Source organism: Anopheles cruzii, chromosome X, assembly GCF_943734635.1.
Source record: "Anopheles cruzii chromosome X, idAnoCruzAS_RS32_06, whole genome shotgun sequence".
Classification (NCBI taxonomy): Eukaryota; Metazoa; Arthropoda; class Insecta; order Diptera; family Culicidae; genus Anopheles; species Anopheles cruzii.
Window position 1 is genome coordinate 5,959,512 of NC_069143.1, and position 18,284 is coordinate 5,977,795.

Below are 18,284 nucleotides of genomic sequence, written 5' to 3' on the forward strand. Positions count from 1 at the left end.
CGCGCCAAGTGTCGGCAGACGAACTTATTCAGCTTGAACTTCGGGCAGCGACACTCGACCGCGTGGACGCTGACGACGAACGGGATCAGCGACCACTTCGACACTTTGGCCAGCGGGCTGCCGGCGGAACTGCGACTTCCCTTGAAGACCTTTTGCACGCTTAGGTTGTACCTGACCACGGCGTCGGGGTGGTTTTCGGGTCGCGCCGTGCGTCCTCGTTGCTGGAATGCTTGCTTGGGATTGCTCTGGTACCGGTCGATGCTGCTGCTGATGTTGCCGCGGATCCCTGTGCCAGTCGTTACTCTCGTGTTTTCGTTGCCGTTTTTCATGTCCCGTCCAATCACCGTGACCATGATTACTGCCAACGAACAAAGTCAGAACGACACGTTACATAGTGTACATTTATCAGGTGCCCAAAGAAGGTTCTACAAAACTAAGGTACTGCCATAAGAGCACAGTTGACAGACTACACCAACGATAGCAAACTAGGCATCACACAACATTCAGACTTTGAAGCACTTGACGGAAGGAAAGCCAACAAAACCAGCCCGGCCCGGGCCGAGCCCCCCATTAGGCTAAAGTGCCATCCACTTAGCACTTTTAACTGACACGATTAGAAATCAATCAATGTGATCTCGCCTGAGCGTGGGACCCTGCTGCTATGGAATGCTGTATTCGCACCCACCGATAACCTGCCAGCAAAACCTGCTTGCCGCAACCGCTGTGGATGTCTAGTGTAGGAGCTAAAGGCCAGGCTGGGTTTTGACGTTTTAGTGCACTCCGCGATAGGAGACATGACGCAACACCTGACTAGGGAAGTCCTAAAGAAGTTTTCTGGAACTGGGCCGTTACTTCTTCGCTTTACTCGCCTAGCAAGGTCACTTTCTGCAGCGGCTTGCTTCTTGCATACCGAGCACCAAGTGCTAATTGCTTTTGCGGCGAAGGGAATTACTTCCGCTCACCTCAACTCAGAGGCGTGCACCTCAAAGGACCATCATTGTACCCCGGTACCGGTATCCGGCGGTTCGCTGTTGTTTTGAGGACGCCAACAACGGTGGATTCATCTCCGTATCTCTTTGTGGAATGTGTAGTGCCTTTATTCGCAACTACACCTGGCAGCTAAAAGGGGCTTGCTAGCCAGGAGCCCGCACCTAACTGTTAGCAAATGGATTTGCTAAATATAACGCCTCCGGTCCGGTGGTCGCAACCGATAGCCTGGCATGCAGTAACCTTCTTTGCGGATCGGATATACAATACAAACATGATTACGCTACTCGTTAGCATATCCCCTTTGTGTGCAATGTCTCTCTACAATTGCCCCACAGCTTTCTCCATTTCACACTGCAAGTCTGCCGGTTGCTCGCGGTTGAAGTCCAGGGTTAAGGTGTTGACTGTCTACCATTCTTATCGATGCAGCTTCATGGTCTCTTCTTGGGAGAATCTAGACCTCCAGATGGTATCGTTAATCAACCGGTAAACTGGCATATAGGAATGATCGGTGGCGGATTGCGGTTCTTCGGCGAAATTGAAACTGACAACTTTGACGGCCTTTGGTTCCAACAGGACGGCGCTACGTGCCATACAGCCGACAACCGACAATCGATATTTTGCGCCCATCTTCGGAAATCGAATAATCAGCAAAAATGGTGTTGTGAATTGGCCTTCCGAAAGCGAAAAATGCCCTCCAATGAATTCAAGACCGAGATAGGACCAGCAACAAATGAAAATATATCAGGTTGGGGAAAAAGTCATGGACGTTTTTTGCGTCAATTTCAAAACTATATCACATCGTTCAAAAAGTCCCGGGACTACCATAGAAATGGCGCTAATAATGCCATTCATATACCGACGTTCGGAAGTACCAACCTTCAGATGAGGTGTGTCAAAATTTGATGTAATTCGAAGCATAACCAAGAAAGCTATAGTGGTTAAAGTGACGCTACTTTTGCAATCCTGAAAAAATGAACCAAAACGAGTTTCGCGTGTTGATAAAACATTGTTTTCTAATGGGGAAAAAACACTGTTAAAGCTCAGCAATGGCTTGAAAAACGTTATCCGGACTCTACTCCGTCGAAACCAACCATTTTTCGGAGGTATGCTGACTTCTATGCGGTCGTGCTGATACAAATGATGCGAAACGTTCGGGTCGGCCAAAAGAGGCAGTAACTCCCGAAAACATCAAGCAAGTATTGAAAATCGTAATGGGAGACGGCAAAATGAAAGTGCACGAGATAGCTGAGATGGTGAACATATCAACTGCTAGTGCATTTACTATTTTGCACCAAAATTGGCTATGAAAAAGATTTTTTTCAAATGGGTGCCGCATTTGCACACTTTGGAACAAAAGCCACCATAGCACAATTCAATCAAAACGATGATTAACTTCAACGAATTAGGCTTTCAACTGCTTCCTCATCCTCCGTACTCGCCTACCGACTGCTGGCTCTTTACGGATCTCAAAAAGATGCTCCAGGGAAAAAGATGTGGCTCGAATGAGGAGCTGATCGCTGCTACTGAGGGTCATTTTGAGTCAAAAGACAAACCGTTCTACAAACATGGAATTGAAAAGTTAGAGAAGTGTGGAATGATTGTATTACACTTTAAGGAGATTATGTTGATGAATAATAAAGAATTTTGCCGATAAAATGTTGTTTTCATAGTTAGTCCCGGGACTTTTTGAACGATGTGATATTAAACAGATTTCCAATGGTTCGATTTGTGTCAAATATGCACCATTTTTTTGGGAAATGTCGATCACTAAAGGGATCCATCGTGAAAAACGTCCATGACTTTTTCCCCAACCTGATATTAAAAAATTGGGTATTTGGCCGTCTTTTTCTTTTTATAACCAAATGACATTCCAATTTTTTTTAAGTACCTGACCCTGTACTTACCGTAATCTCTTTTGCAGAATTTGTTCAGGTTTAGTCGCTTGGTGCCGATTCGACACTTTCCGCATTCTGAAATGAAAGAGAAAGCAAGAGAGAGAGAGAGAGAGTGTGGATGGAAACAGAGAGACAGAGTACGAGGATAGAAGAAAAGCAAGTCCCGGGTGAAGTCCGGGTCGGGTTAGTGAAGGACGATAATCGTTTAATGTTGTTTATGGTTAAGGACATGCGGCAACTGGAGGGTTGACTTTGCTACCGTGTGTGTGTGTGTCTGTGAGTGGCACTTTTGTGATAATCGGGAACAATGGAGAGCCCCCTTCCATGGTTCGACCAGTTACTATGGCATTGCTGCTCAGCTGACCTCGGTGCCACATAATGGCGACAGCAGATGCTAACCCGTGATGGTAGCTTTGGCCGGTTTAGGGTAATTTGCAACAGGCTTCACAAACAAACCATCAACCAGCGAGGCAGAGAACGAGAGGTGGAGAGTGAGGCTCGGTTATACCACTGCACGTAGGCAGGGGGGCGTTTATTAACACGGTCCATCAACGGTTTGGCTGGTTTGTGGTCACAGTGGCCCCGTTTTTAGGCTTTCTGGATAGACTCTAGAATGTCTGGGGGGGGGAAATCAGGGGTTTTGGGGTGGGGGTGGGTGGGGTTGGCCACCTCGGGCGAAGAATGATGATGAAAATGAGAGTGGCACTTACTTACCGCGCCTGGCGTCCGTGCGGTACGACGATGCGCCCTGGTCGGTCGGTTCCTCGTGGTGACTCCCTGGTCCCGACACCTGGTAGTACTGCTGCTGCTGATGGTGCTGATGGGGCGCTCTGTCGGGCGCCGTATTCTGTGGGTGGACCATGCTGATGACGCGCGGGATTTCTGGGGGATAGATCAGAGATATAACAAGTGTGGTCCAAGTGCGGGCGCTTACTCCAAGTGCGGCTACTTACTAATGCACGGGGCAATGTGAGACCGGCTCTGCTGGTAGCCTCGGGCGCAGCGGTTGCACGTTAGCCCACTTACGCCATCTTTGCACGGGCACTGGCCGCTGGTATGGTTGCATGTCTTTCCGGATGATCCGATCGGGTGGCAGTCGCAAGCTGAAAGAGTAGTGCGCGAAGTGCACATCGGATGTGTTAGATTCTTGTGAAAACCATGAAAGCTACAGTTATGCCGTCTCGAATTTATCGAATTTATCCATAGCTCGGCATCGTTGTCCCATCGACGTCGTAGCCTCCGGAGAGAATCTCCGAAGGGGATTGCTAACGTGCAAACGGATCTGGAAAATATGTCGATAATTGGTTTAATTTATCACTCTTCGACTCTATCGACGGGCTTCGGCGGAGCTTCGGATGTTTTCCCCTGTGGCACGCTACCTTGGAAGGATCGCGCGGTGCTTTGCCACCCGATACCGATTTCGGAAGCATTGACCCGGGTAACGCTGGACGCTGCGCAGGGGGGGTAAAGGCGCATGCCCACCGTTTCCCCGCGTACGGGGGAAAATCACCGCACCTCTTGCCGGTCTCCTGGCCGTCGATGGTCGTAACAATAATGGGAAGCAACGAAATGAAATATACACCGGTTCGTTAACTGGTGGCCAATCCTGCCAACTCTAGCACACTTATGCATCGGATAGTGTCATCGTTCGAGCTGCTGTGGGATGGGATGGGCCGAGACACCTTGAGTTTCGTGGCAGCTTGTTGCATATTTTGGGATCGCGTCGACGTGACGAAGGTTGCGGGAAGAAGGCGCCCCGCCGCTCTGCCGGTCGAGAGCTGTTGAAACCAAGCGTCGTCCAAGTTTTTAGCTTCAATTTCACCAAAGAACCAATCGGCCGACATTTTTCGGTAGCCTACGCCTCCTGCTTCATTTTCGAAGAAAACTTGGCCGATGCCGTCAGACCAAAATCCGTACCAATCAGTCTCTCTTGTGGGGTGCATTGGCTTCTCTTGCACAACGTGTGGTGGTTTTGCGAAATTTCCGGTTTTCCGTGGCTTTCCGAAAAAATTTCTCCAAATTCGACAATTCTACTTATTAAAATAACCACCGAGGTGGAAATGAGTTTTTCAAATCTCGTACAGTTTGAATTGAAGACTGACTGAAGAAGATTTCCAGAATGAAGTTTGAAGTTCTAAAAGTCAAGCAGCCCAGCAACCCTAGCGAGCAACACACTTTCGCAGAGAGCCGGTGACAGCGAAGAACAAACGGTACTACAAGACATCGGCGAAACTTTTAACAGCTGCCGATTAATCTCATGTATAAACACGGGCGTCTTGACTTGAAGTGACAGTCCGGACCACCCATTTCTTCTCTACCACAGAAGTAGAAGTAATCCACAACTTGTAAACGTACCGTATCGGGTCTCGGGTCCACTCCCATTACGAAGGCTTACTTTGTACCGAATACAGGTAAAGGTGTAGCAAAAAAACAGAAATTGAACTAGACAATGCTACTAGCGGAGGTATCACACCTGTCAGTTCCTTCAGTGGGTACCTTCCCCCGAGTAACTTGACTTCCACTGCCCGAGAAAACGTTACATGGAAGATGGAAGTCCTCGAGCGTATTAGCGTAGCGCAGCGCTCTCTCTCTCTCTCTCTTTCTCTCTCGCTCGCTTGCTCTCTTTCTCTCTCTCTCTGGTGTTCCACGAAATAAGGTGTGTTAGTTTTTATGGCTTATGATGGAATAAAGCTGACACAAGTATGATTATCCCGTTGCTACGCTGTTCCGTTCTGGGCATACCTGGGACTGCAATTTATATCAGCCTCGTGCGAGTTCAGATTGTGGGAGCAGGAATAAGGATATAACCTCCAATAAGTAAGAGACAGAGCCGTGGCCAGTCTACAGCAAACACAGGCGTCGTAGCAAGGATACTGTTATCGAGTGGATTTGCGAGTCGGGTGCTGATGCGGCTGGCTAACGAACACGGGGGGGAAACAAATATGTCGTTGTCATCCTTGCATCCTTGTGACGTCTCGTTTTGAATGGCAAAACTCCCGAATGGAAGCCTGACTCTGACAGAATGCATATTTTGACACATAAATTGCTCATACAACGCACAATTCGCCGTACCTTCTGTCACTGCTAAGTGAACCCGGGTGATCAGTGGCAGTGGATTGATCTGGCACATGTACTGATGGAAACAGCAAAGCGATTTCCGGTTGCGGTCCGCGGCCAGGTTCTCATAAGTCGCTAACATTGGCAAACGCTTTGATGAACAAGCCTTCGGGGTACAAATCGGTCCGGCGTCGTTTCGAGCGATCCAAACCCCTCCCGAAAGATGGCCCAAAAGGAAGGACACCACCCGGGGTACTACTGTATCGTCCTCTCTCTCTTTCTCTCCCACTCTCCCGTGCCTAGTCAGAAATCCGCCCCCGGGGCTGGACTATGAGTAAACAATTAAAATTCAATCACTCGCATTCGCTAGCCTCGCAGCCCGCGGTATCAATAAGTGGGCCCGTCAAACACGGAACCGGATGTCAAGCACAATCGGATCGTGCTCGGCCAAACCAGAAAAGCGTCCCCATTTCCACACCACCCCGAGGGTACGCATCGGTCAAAAATAAACAAATTTCATTATTCGCCGGCAACAGTCTGAAGCTTTGCGATGAAATGAGATTTAGTTTCCAGAGACCCCTGGCCTGGCACACGGCATAGTCACAACACACACACACACACACACACACACGCATGCACAAACACACTCATATCATCAATATCATCATTATCATTGAAATCGTCACCATCTTCAACACGACGGGCAGCCAGACCGGCTAGACAGATTGGACTGGGACTTGGGACGTTCATGTTTGCCTGCGCGATCTTTGATATGGAAATACGCCGTCGTTCTATGTTAGACAACCATGGCGCGTGGTCATCGACGGCCATCCTCCTCTCGGCAATGGAAATGCTCCGGATGCTCTGCACATGACAAATGGTAAATGGGTGCATCAGGTTCAGTAACCTAATCACCAACCGCGTCTAAGCTGTTTTGATTCACGGCGGAGGTTACGCACTCGAAAGTGAGAGCAAATGATGTGATAGAGTAATGCTTTTTTCAACAAAGTTTTGCGGTTCAATTACAGAGGGCGCTCTGCACATGAACGTATGTGAAGTCATTTCATTATTTGGTTTTAAACCATTTAGTATCGAGACTTGTCACAGGGATCAGGGAATCCATAAATTGGAATCTCAGATGGAACAAGTGGTACTGATGTTCAGGGAGACTATACTGAACAATAAAGTGTATCATCAACCATAAAATTGTAGTTTTCATATCGAACCGCAAAACTTATTGAACAGCCTGGTACAATCAGCGTTCGGAAATGGACCATTTGTCTATTATGTGCAAGATATGTGTTTGGTGCAGGCCGACAGTGTCTCGAGTTTCCCACACGGTATGTGGGAAGTGAGATGGCCGCTGCAGGCGTGCCGGTCCTTAGTACACTAAGTGGCACACGCAGCTGTAGAGTGTGTCAGCGTAGTCGTGATCAATCACCGCACCGTTTGCTCACATCCGACAGTCTGTTGGTCGTAGCACACCGGCAGACCGGAACAATCGTCCATAGCCCATCGTAGGGCGAACAAAAATTAACAGTGAGCAACACTCTCAATTTCATCTTACCTAATTCTCCTCTCTCCCTTCCTTCCATTATCTTTCGCTCACTCTCTCTCTGTCTTTCTCTCTCTCTCTCCCACACACACACGCACACACTTTTCCCCTCGTTTCGGCCAGGCAGGGAACCCTATGCCGAAATCATTATGGATGATGATAGATTCCGCCCGCCATTATCCTTGTTGAGTCTCGCATTCCTTCTCGTTTCACTTCTCGTCCTTTTTTGGGTTTGTTGTTGTTGGCAAAAGGTAGCCAAGCCCTGGCCCTGGCCCTGGGTAGGCATGACGCGTGCTGAGGAAGGAGGACAAAGAAGGGCCCTCGCCTCGCGCTGGATCCGTCGGAGCGGAAATATGATTGAAGGCTTATGCTCGGTTCGCTTCCGCTTCAACCCGAGTAAGAAAATCAAAAACGCGATGCCGCCTTTTTGGAATATTTCGCGTAGCGCGTAGGCATAGGGTGAAGGGGGGGGCGCGGCCGGCAAGACACGTGACTGGTTCGTTGGGTCAGGGTTGCTACCGGGTGTCACCGGAGGGGGGGGAAAAGTGGAGGTCGAAAGACTAAACAAATTTTGCACCGGGACCGGGAGTCGGAGAAAGAGTCCGGAAAAACCGGAGTTCTGGCCAAATTGGAAAGCCCAAACGAAGCCGCGCGAAACGATGGCCGTAAATGTTGGGGGCAAGCGAGCGAGCTGTGGTGATGGGTGGTGGAGGGGTGGTGGGGGGAGGAATTATTCGCTGACGGGCTGGCGATGGGTTTGGGTTTGAGTGCCGAGGAGGAATATCATTATCAAGCACAGCCCTCTCCCGGTTGGCCGGAAGTGGTCCGGAAATTTTACGCCAACTTTCCCGCGCCGCACCAAACCTTTCTGAGCTTCTAGCTCCGCCCCCGAGGAGGGGGAAGTGTGGGTGCCGGTGGGTGTGTTATTGTGCCTTGTTGCCGACGCATCTAGGCCGACCCCGGCAGCGTATGGTAGATGACTGGAGTCGAGAACTGGACGAAACTGTGAGGACGGCACCGGACTCCACCGATTCCAGATGTACTTGCGGATCCACCAGTTTCAGGGCGACAGAAGGGTGGACGACAGAAGGGCGCGGGCAGCTGTGGTCGACACCTAGACATACACATACAACCAACCCTTAATTCCGTTGATCGGTTGTTTTGTATCGCATTCTTTATCACACACACACACACATACAGACAGTCACATTCAAACACGCACGCACGCGGCCTTCGGGGTCACCAGAGGCGATCCTAGTGTTTCTTCCACAGTAGAGTTGGAATTTGCGCGGTTTGGGCTTACCTTTGCAAACCTTCCGGTGCGTGACGGGTTTGGCGGCGTCCCGGTAGAAGCCTTCGCGGCAGTTGTGACAGTGGCGCCCGCTGGTCGCATGCCGGCAGCCCAGACACACGCCGCCGGAAATTCGGCCAGACATCTTGTACAGCTCCATGTTGAAGCGGCAGCGGCGGGCGTGACCGTTGCAGCTGCACACTGCCGAGGTTCCGAGGTGCCGTGGAGACGTAGTTGATGAGGTTGATGTGTGGACACCCGCGTGAGGAAAGGAAAGAAAAGAACAGACCGTGTTCGTGAGTTTACGTTGCTGGTGTAACAACGCCCGAACGTGGGCAATACGCAGCACGCTTGCGGAGGTGAGATGTGTACCCGTTACTTTGGGCAAGGTTTCGCGGAAGCCACTCTTGATATAAGGAATACATTTAAGGTGTTCTTCCTGAGTTCCAGAGCAGTTTGTGATGGTGATTCGGAGAATTTTCCTGATGCTTTCCGTCTTTGGCACCTACGCCATGGCGAGGTGATTCTTCTTCCTACCCAGGGTAATTAGAACCGTCGAACGGTGCTGACTTGCCTGACCGAAACAATGTGAATCTCTGTTGCTTAACATCTGTTGCACAACATTTCAATGATCTCGATAAACACTTCTCGAAATATACGATTCTTAGAAAAGTCATGGGATGTTTGCCGTAACTGATGGAACCATTTAAATTGTCACCCTCGCTTGCTGTGCTGCTATGCGCACTAGACGAATCCGAACCAGAGAACCGAGAGAGAATCAGAGATACTTAGAACGAGAGAATATGGTGGCGTAGCAAGCAGGCGAATCTTTCGGGCTACCAAAAACCGTCCGTGGTCGCTGGGCCACCGACCGACTTACGGCGCGGCCGGAAATCGGGTGTCCCGCGCGTCCTGTTCGAGCGCGACCCCCGGCTTGAGCGCCCTTAGTTGGCGCATGGCGCATGCGCTTTTACTTGTTTAATCTTCAACTTCCGGTTCCGGCCCCGAGGGCCGGGCCGGGCCGGCCGCAACGTCATATTCGTATTCATTATGCAACAACATGGACGCTGCGCTGGTGGGCTGGTGGGCTGGCGGTTGTCCTGACCGGGGGCTGCGCGCTCTACAAACAATAAGCGATTCAACAACACCCGGCGCACAGGCTGATGTATTGGCACGCGCGCTCGTGCGTCCGTTCGTCCGTCCGTGTTCCTGAACGCACTGTCCGTCGCCCCGAAAGCGACAACCATTAGCCACAACAGATTGCCACAATTACCGTCCACAGTAACCAGGGCACCCACGCAAGGCAGCGAACAAATGCGGTGCGGGGGGGGAGGTTTCTTGGAATGTTCTCCGGCATCTGCAATCCGGAATTCCCGGAGAGGGTGCACCGGTACTTTGCGGGAGATACTGTGCGAACGATACTGGCCCCGTTCAGGGCCAGTCCGCACAATTCTGCAGCCTTTAATGTCCGACTTGTCCTGACCGGGGCACCCCGGGAATGGGAGTAGAAGCAGGGGACCTAGATCGCCACCGGGGCCGCCACCGGGGGGGTGGTGGGCGGTTGATCCGCGGCGCCACTCAGGCATCCCTTTGGGGCCGCGCAAGACTGTTTTAAGCTGATTTTATTGGTGCCGCAATCCTTGCGATCTCGTGCGCCGCTAATGCACATTTTAATGCCCCAACTTCAACTTCTTCGCGATTTATGGCGACCCCTGGCGACCCCTGGCGGCTATTGCCCCCCCCCCCCCTGCCAAGGAACCAGGTATGGGGGGGGGGGGGGTGGTGGTGAATGGCGTTGGAATTCGTGGTGTCGGAGGTCGCGTAGTCGCCGTTCGGGTTGAGCCCGTGATCCAGAAACCGAGTCGGCACTCCATAACTGGCCACGACAATCGGACCGCGGATAGGCTTTTACTGTTCAAATTTTTTGCAAAATATGGCGCGACAAGTCCGAGAAACTGTGCTCCCAAACTGTGCTGTACTCAGCTTCAACTGCTCCTCAATTCCTGTAGTGGTGTCGGTTGAGGCGCGCCATACGCGACTACACGCGACTGGCGCTGGCGCAGTGGTGTTACCGAGTTTTAATCAAGATAAATGATTGCTTCCAATAATCTGCCGCCGCCAGGCGGAGAGTGCGGAGTCTCTCGGCTCGGCCGATGTGGAACACATTAGCGTACGCAGACGTTATTTATTGTCCTCATCCGCTCGGGATCCGCCCGGTATGATAAATCACACACCCGGTTACCCGGTCACGGTCAATTACTACCCCGGACTATCCGGCGGGGGGGGGGCGTAGATTTGGTTTACCCGAGTTCACCCGGGGTGATCACTTTCGCTGTGGTGACAAATTGCCTGGCGGACCTTTAATGATCTCCACTGCCACGGGTCGGGTCGGTCTTGGGCAACCGCGATTGCCTCGACAATCTTGGCCGAGGAGCAAAGCCCAGGTACACCCCGCGGACCAAGATCTCCGGCACTCCGGCCTCAGGCCCCATGTTGATCAATTATCCGTTGAATACATAGTATCAGCCAAACTCGTCGGCCGTACGCGTACTGGTGGTGCCGAGTGCCAGCCGTGGATCGCCAACAGTGGATGTCCAGGGGTCTAGGACTTCTGTTGGGCGAGTTTTCAAAACCCTACCTTCCGCAACCGGATTCACTACAGTCTAATTGGCCACCTCGAAGCCAATTTGCAACAGTCAACCGAATATCTAGCCGGTTAAAATGAATCAAAACAAATAGTTCCTGAACATTTCCGCATTACTGATCAAAATGTTCACAATCCTATACAAACGCTGCACGATTGTTAGAGCAAAACATTAAAATGAATGGATCATTCACGTAATCTTTATAGTAGACAACCCTTCATAGTAGACAGTAAAACAATCACTTAGCGTACACTCTGGTCATACATCTGGACAATTACGTCACGACCAGAGACAAGTCAGCACTGGGCATGTTACGGTAATGCTGTGACATACTCCTGCATGCACAATCGTTTGAAGACCTCCACTAAAACAATCGGCTACGATTGTACCAGACAATCCAGGCGTTTTCGGCTGGGACAAGGTCCTGTTACAGTTGGGACTTCGAGGAGTGGGGTCTCCGGTCCGGTAGTAGCCGTGCTAGTAAACCGACTGGCATATACCGTCCACCCAGTGCGTAAAACCACAGTAAAAAAAGAAAAAAATCCGAGAAAATTAACAAAACCCGAGTGTCAAACTCAGACGCCGGCTACGTTGTGGCTGCGGCTGCGGCTGCTTCTGCGTGGCTGCATGCATATACACAGTATGTACCGACCCACTTTCGTGAACCACACGCCGGTCAACCCCGAATCTCGTTTCAGTTTTCGGCTTTCTTAGTACCCCATCAAACATCAACCTGCCTGTCTATCCAGAAAACGGTTCCAGGCAGAAATTACCTTGGACTACCGGACTACGGCGGGTCGGGCGCAGATGGCCGGGAACTTTATGGGAAACGATCGATCATAGGGTCAGCGTCGTAACGATCGAGGGAAGCGGATCTGACTGCCGATCTGCCGAGTATGCCAACGGTTTCGGTAACAAAGGACTGGCCGTACGGAGGCGGCACTATAATAAATGGACTGTCTGCGCAGAGCGTGGCTGATGTGGTGGTGGGCATGGTTATTTAATTATCACGGCGCCGCACATCGCGGACGCAACGCCTTTTAATGGATACACAATAATTAGTGTGTGGCGTAAGGTATTTAATTATGTGGACTTTAGGCAGATTACCACCCATAGGCTGCCCATTGTGCGAAAGGGGTCATAACAGTGCATACCACGCGCGGCCCGATGTGCTGAATTATTTGCCCAAGAAAGGCAATAAATTGTTCCGACGGAGTACCCGTGGAGTACGCGTTTGGTGCGCGACTTGAGCGGTTGAGTGCCGCCAGATCGACTGCCAGGGACGTTAAATGAAAAAAAAGACACAATCAAGATGTATTGCCAGCACCCCCAGATAGACAGAGAGAGAGAGAGACAGGAGAGAGGGAGAGAGACAGGAGAGAGGGAGAGTGAAAGTTGAAAAGGAGGAATTCTGGTCACGTCGCTCTCTCTTCAGCCAGGTTGTGTATTTATTCTCGAATACCGCCACCCCTTCACCCACCCCACACTCGCCCTACCCCTCCCATCACACTCCCCTCCTCACCACCCTCCCAACATTTCCTCCCCAGTCGGGTGGGCAATAATTTTTCGTTCACGCTCCACCCATGTGGAACGTTTTGCGGAAATTTCCAGACTAAGCATGCCACACCGCGTAGGCGGGACGGGATAAGCGAGGTGGGACGGGATGCTAATGTGCAAATGTGTGGGGGAAGGAAATTTGTAAGATTTGTGTACCGCTGTGGTGCTGCTGGTAGCAGCAGCAGGAAGCAGGAAACAGATTTGCCGAGCCCCGGTTCGCCCGGATCCCGGATGGTAGCGATGGTAGTTGATTAGAGTTGCGGGCGGGCGAATTGGGGCGAATGAGTCCGGTCCGGAAACCGGAAGCACATACCGGAAGGAGGTTTACGGGCGGCTTGCAGACAGCGGGGGGGCCTGCTGCGGTGTACAGTACTGTCAGCCACGCGGCGACAACAACCTGCGCTCACCTAGGTCAGCGGGAAAGCGTTACTCTACTGGCTGGCTGGCAGCCCAAGCCGGCCAAGAAGCCGGCACCTGGCGGCCCCTACCCTGCAATTCAGTTATCTCCAGAATCAATTACACCGATACAATCGGTCGGTGTGTGTGTGGGGGATATGTCGGAGGCTCTTCCGGAGCGCCAAGATCCGAAAATCCGATACACCCGATGATCAGCCTGGAGCCAAGGAGTCCCGAGTTGGCTTCCGCACGCGGTGTGTGTCTGCTGGCTGGCTGGCTGGAACAGCACCTCCCAGGGATAGGCGTGGGCCGTATACCAGGATGTTCAGATAGCCCGGTGGTGCCACACACAGTAATTAAGTTACGAGTGTGTCCGCTCGGTCGAGTACGTCGCTAGTGATCGGCTAGCGGCCATCTTTCCCCCTCTCTGTGTGTGTGGGCAATCGCCATGAAACGATTGATAGTGTTTTATGCTCCCCAACGGGTCGGGTTTTCGATTTCATCGTGATCCGATACCCCGAAAGCTAGGTGAATGGAATCCAAAAGCAACGCTCACAGTGTTTCCAATCGAAGAAGTCCAATACAGAGAACAAGTATAACAAAACCCTCATATGAACACTGAGAGGTGTGATTTGGGTGAAGTTTTGTGGCGAAATGGCACGATGCGAAAGATGGACCACATCAGCCAGCCACAGTGAGACACGCGCACTTATTTAACAAACGGCGCAGCGAAGGTCTAAGGTAGTACACCGCCAAGGGAATGTCTCTAAACAGCCGAGTGTTAGAGTGGATTGATGCGTAGACCACGGCGCTGTCGCAAACGATTGGCGTTGTATAGTGCCTCTAAATCAATTCTGAACGCCGCTCAATTTCCGTTCAGTCGGTCGACCGGTCTCGTGTCAGGTTGGACCTTACTGACTCATTCCAGAGCACCGCTATCGGATGGCCCATTTCTCTGGTCGTTGGCTGGTTGACTACGCTTCCGCGTCCCATTCTAGCAATCGAGCCATCGCACGGAGATAGAAGAGCCGTAGAGCGGCTTGGTTAAGGTACTACCCTCGGAGGCTCGTCCCGTTCGATCCACCCAGTCACTGTCACTAAGAAAACTCTTCGGCGCACGGAGTCGGGGCCACTGGATTCGGTCGTCGTTGATCGTTGTTTCCTGGTGTCGCGCGTACGCGGTGCCGGATTTAATCTTCAGGGTTCCGCTAGATCTCTGGGTTCCTGGAACCCGTTGAAAGAACCGCTCGGTGTCGCCGTTGTTGTCGCCCGGTTTATGGCCCGGTCCGGTCGCCAGAGTGCCGCGGTACGCCTTCATCTGTCCCGTCTTCATCAACCCGCGGGACGGGAGGGACCCTCTGCGGAGCGCTTATCGGCCAGATTTATCATCGCCTCGCTCCACACCGAGGCAGCAGCAGTATCTTCATTAGGAATGAAAATATTTGTCCATCGAAATACGCGGCACCGAGAGTGAGATGTTCTTCGCTTCTTTTTGTGGAACACGCTTACCGATCGCGGGCTATTCGGGTTACCGTCGGCTAGGTGAATGGTTTAATTAGAGGGCTGCACAACAATCTTTCTCGAACGAGGGATGGGAAGACAGCGTGAGAGAAAGGAAGATAACAGAAATGACAGTGAGCGAGAAAAAAGGAGCGAGCTAGGCGAGCGTCCGGGGTCTGTATTTCCGATCGGTCCCCAAGGGCCCCAAGTCAGAGGAGCAGCAGTAGCAGCGGCCGCGGCTCAGAAACGACCACCAGAGGACAAGAGTAGACGAAGCAGCAAGGGGTCCGCCGGTTAAGAGGATTTGTCTTAATTTCTGACACCGACTCTATGACGTTCCGCGGAGTCCACAGGGCAGCGGATTGCGCAGCCGCAGCTCAGCAGCTGGCCTGGAGTGGACGAGTGGACCCGTTGGACCCGGCGTAAAAGGACTTACCTTGGGTTCGGGTGGTGTCTGGGGAGCCCCAGCTGGCGCTGGCGCACCGTGACACGCAAATCTGTGTTACCATGCCACCGCGCGCGCGCGCACACTTCATTACGGAATCGTGCGCACGGTCATCAGCGGGAGCGGCCTCTGTTGTAGAGCCGCCGCCAGACCTCAGCCGCGCTCGGCCGAGCGAAAATAGCTCAAATCACTCAAACGCAGCCTCTAATCAATTAATGCAAGCACCTCTCCAAGTCCAACAGAGGTCCCCTGCTCCCGTTCTCTCTCTCTCTCGCTGGCACACTCCGCTGGCACACTGATTGACGTTGACACACTGACACGGCGATCACGACACACGCGGGCGAGACCTACCGGGCGGGCGTAGCGCAACGTCCGACAGCTCCATCCCAACTTCAGCAGCCCAGGATTGTCCACAGCTATTGTCTATTAGCCCTCTGCCGGTGGCAGAGGCTTGCGTGACAGCCGGCGCGTTTGACAGCCTCAGCAGCTCCTACTTTTTGGGACACTTTTTTGGGGGCGCCCCCAAGTCGGGGTCGGGGGCCCCACCGTTCGACCGACAACTCTACCGCCTGGACCAGGAAGACCACCAACTGGAACTGGAGGGTCCAATAGATACGTAGGCGCCGCCGGCGCCGAAACGTCCTCGGGGAGCTAAGCTGCTATGGAAACGCGATGGGAGGCTCTTGTGGTTGTCTCCTGTACCGGCGCTTCAAAGAGCATCCCCTCTCCAGTCTGCTGCCCGGTAGGGTAATCTCGATCGATTCGTGCGCCTTGTGGCCGTCGGTGGCCCCACACGTTGCCGCCACGCTATAGTTTATTACGCTCATTTGCGTTTTGCCTTTCGCATCTCGGTCGATCGTGCAGGGTGCGCTGTTGCTGCTGCGGGTTTGCGCGGACGACTGCTACTCGAGTACTGGAAGCTGGATACTGGCAGGCAGGTGGCGGCCCCGGCTCGCGGGTATACATTAGTGACGCGCAGGTATGCAGAAAATGTCACAGCCCGCTCAAAACACGTGGACCACGATCTGTGGTCCACGATCTGTGGTGCACGGCCTTCGGCCTAATGAGAGCGCGATTGATTCATACCCGCATGTGTGTGTGTGCGTGTATGTGCAGCTCCCAACGCCATTAAGCAATAGGAATACTGCGCGGGAGAAACAAAAAAAACACACACACACACATGTACACAGTTGACAGCCGAAAAATGGGTTCACATAACATCTTCGCCGATAGCCGAACGTAGCGCTGGAGGCGCTCCATACATAGGGTGACCCATCAAGTGTAAACTTGTGGATTTAAAACTACCGATATACTGGACTTTTAAAACGTCAAACTTCATTCTGGAAACTGTAAACATTGGACATGGGACGAAATGCGACGCTTTACTCTTGCCGAACATCGGCCCGTTTTGCTTCGAGAATGGAGAAGTAGCCGTAACCGTCGATAGCTTCGACCGAGAAATGTTGTCCTGATTGATCTTCGGCGAAAATGGAAGCTGTAACACTTGGACGACATTTGATTTTCACAGGACAGCACTAGTGCCCACTAGATCCTCGGTATCCAAACACTAGCTGGACCACCCTATCAATATGTAAATAGCAGCCAAGGGACCCAGGAACCCGGGAGAACAAAAAACCAAAGAGTTCAGCGGCAGTGGAATGCGGTTCGGGGGTCCGCAATCATGGCACACGATTCCCACCACCTAGGGCTGTCACAGAGAGACCATCAAACGCCAACAAACGTCGGCCACAATAAAACCGGCCAACCGGCCCCCGGGGGAGGCCACCGTGTGGAGGGAAGTAGAATGGAATGATTGATTTAGGAAGCATGAAGAAGAAGAAGAAAGGGGCGAACCGAAAAAACTTTACCGAAAAAGAAGCGTCTCTCGCAAATCACAACAAAGCGGAAAATAGCGCCAGGGCCAGAAACGCCAAAACAAACAACGCCAAACGAACGAAAAGGAAGTAAGAAAGAATGAAAGCAAAACTGGAGTAACAGACAGGAGATCGTCCGGAAAGCGACCCGGGGAGAGAGAGAGAGAGAGAGATCTAAGTGAGAAGTTTAGTAAGAGGCTTTTCAGGCCTTACCCCGTACATTTTTCGTGTTCCCTTTGTGTGCGACCGACACACACGCACACACAAAGGTACGACCGGACACGCGCACCACAATCCGGTCCGGAGATCAATTACCAATTGCCACTCGGACGCATTTTCCCATGTCGCCCATAACTTAACGTTGCTATCTCCGTGCGAGGCACCGGTTCGATTTGGTGTTGCAGCACTTTAGTGCGCGTGTGTGGTCGGTGGACAGCAATTTTCCCATCAATCGATACTACTGTATGCGCTTTCACCCGAAAATAAAAAAAAGGGTAAAAACACCCAAAAGTCGGAGCGAATGCCGGACACACACCCGTTCACGTTAGCAAGGACACGTCAGTTTGAATGGTAGTCTTCTAATGACTGTAGCACCAGATACGTAACAACGAGACTGTCTATACCGAAGCTTCCCAGCCCTGCCCCCGGCTCCGGTCCGGTCCGGTTTTGTGATCTCTGCCCATCTCTCGACTGGCTGGCTGGCTGGAGTGGACACAGGAAAGTTCGATCAGTTCGAAAGATGCGTGCCTCAGATACTGTACCCCGAGGGGTGGACCGACTCCGTCTCCGTGGCCGACCGTGGCCAGCCGGCTGGACCGGGCCACTTCATCTTCCATTTTGCTCCGAGCTACCGGCTCGAATGGCCGGTAGCAATTTCGGTTAGGATTGCTTTCTCGGCGACGCTTGGTGGGGTTTCCGTCCGGACTGGATTCAACGTTCACCGTTTGCTGCTGCTGCCCTCGCGCAGTAATAGGCAAATATTTGTCACAATCGGAATTCGGATGCAGCTTATTGATTGCCGCCGGCAAAGTGTCGTGCAGTCGTGCCTGACGTGTGACACCAGTCCCCAGTCGCCGGTC

At 52.1% G+C, this 18,284-nt stretch overlaps 1 protein-coding gene across 1 annotated transcript in view; it reads right to left on the reverse strand.

Moving 5' to 3' along the window:
• The window catches only part of LOC128278217 (netrin-3-like), a 30,841-nt gene that overhangs the window by 290 nt on the left and 12,267 nt on the right, over positions 1–18,284 (reverse strand). Inside the window, exons 2-6 of the mRNA XM_053016897.1 lie at positions 8,801–8,989; positions 3,839–3,988; positions 3,600–3,767; positions 2,895–2,960; positions 25–358 (exon numbers count right to left, since the gene is read on the reverse strand). Coding sequence (XP_052872857.1) covers positions 25–358; positions 2,895–2,960; positions 3,600–3,767; positions 3,839–3,988; positions 8,801–8,989 — 907 coding nt within the window. The remainder of the gene's footprint in view (positions 1–24; positions 359–2,894; positions 2,961–3,599; positions 3,768–3,838; positions 3,989–8,800; positions 8,990–18,284) is intronic.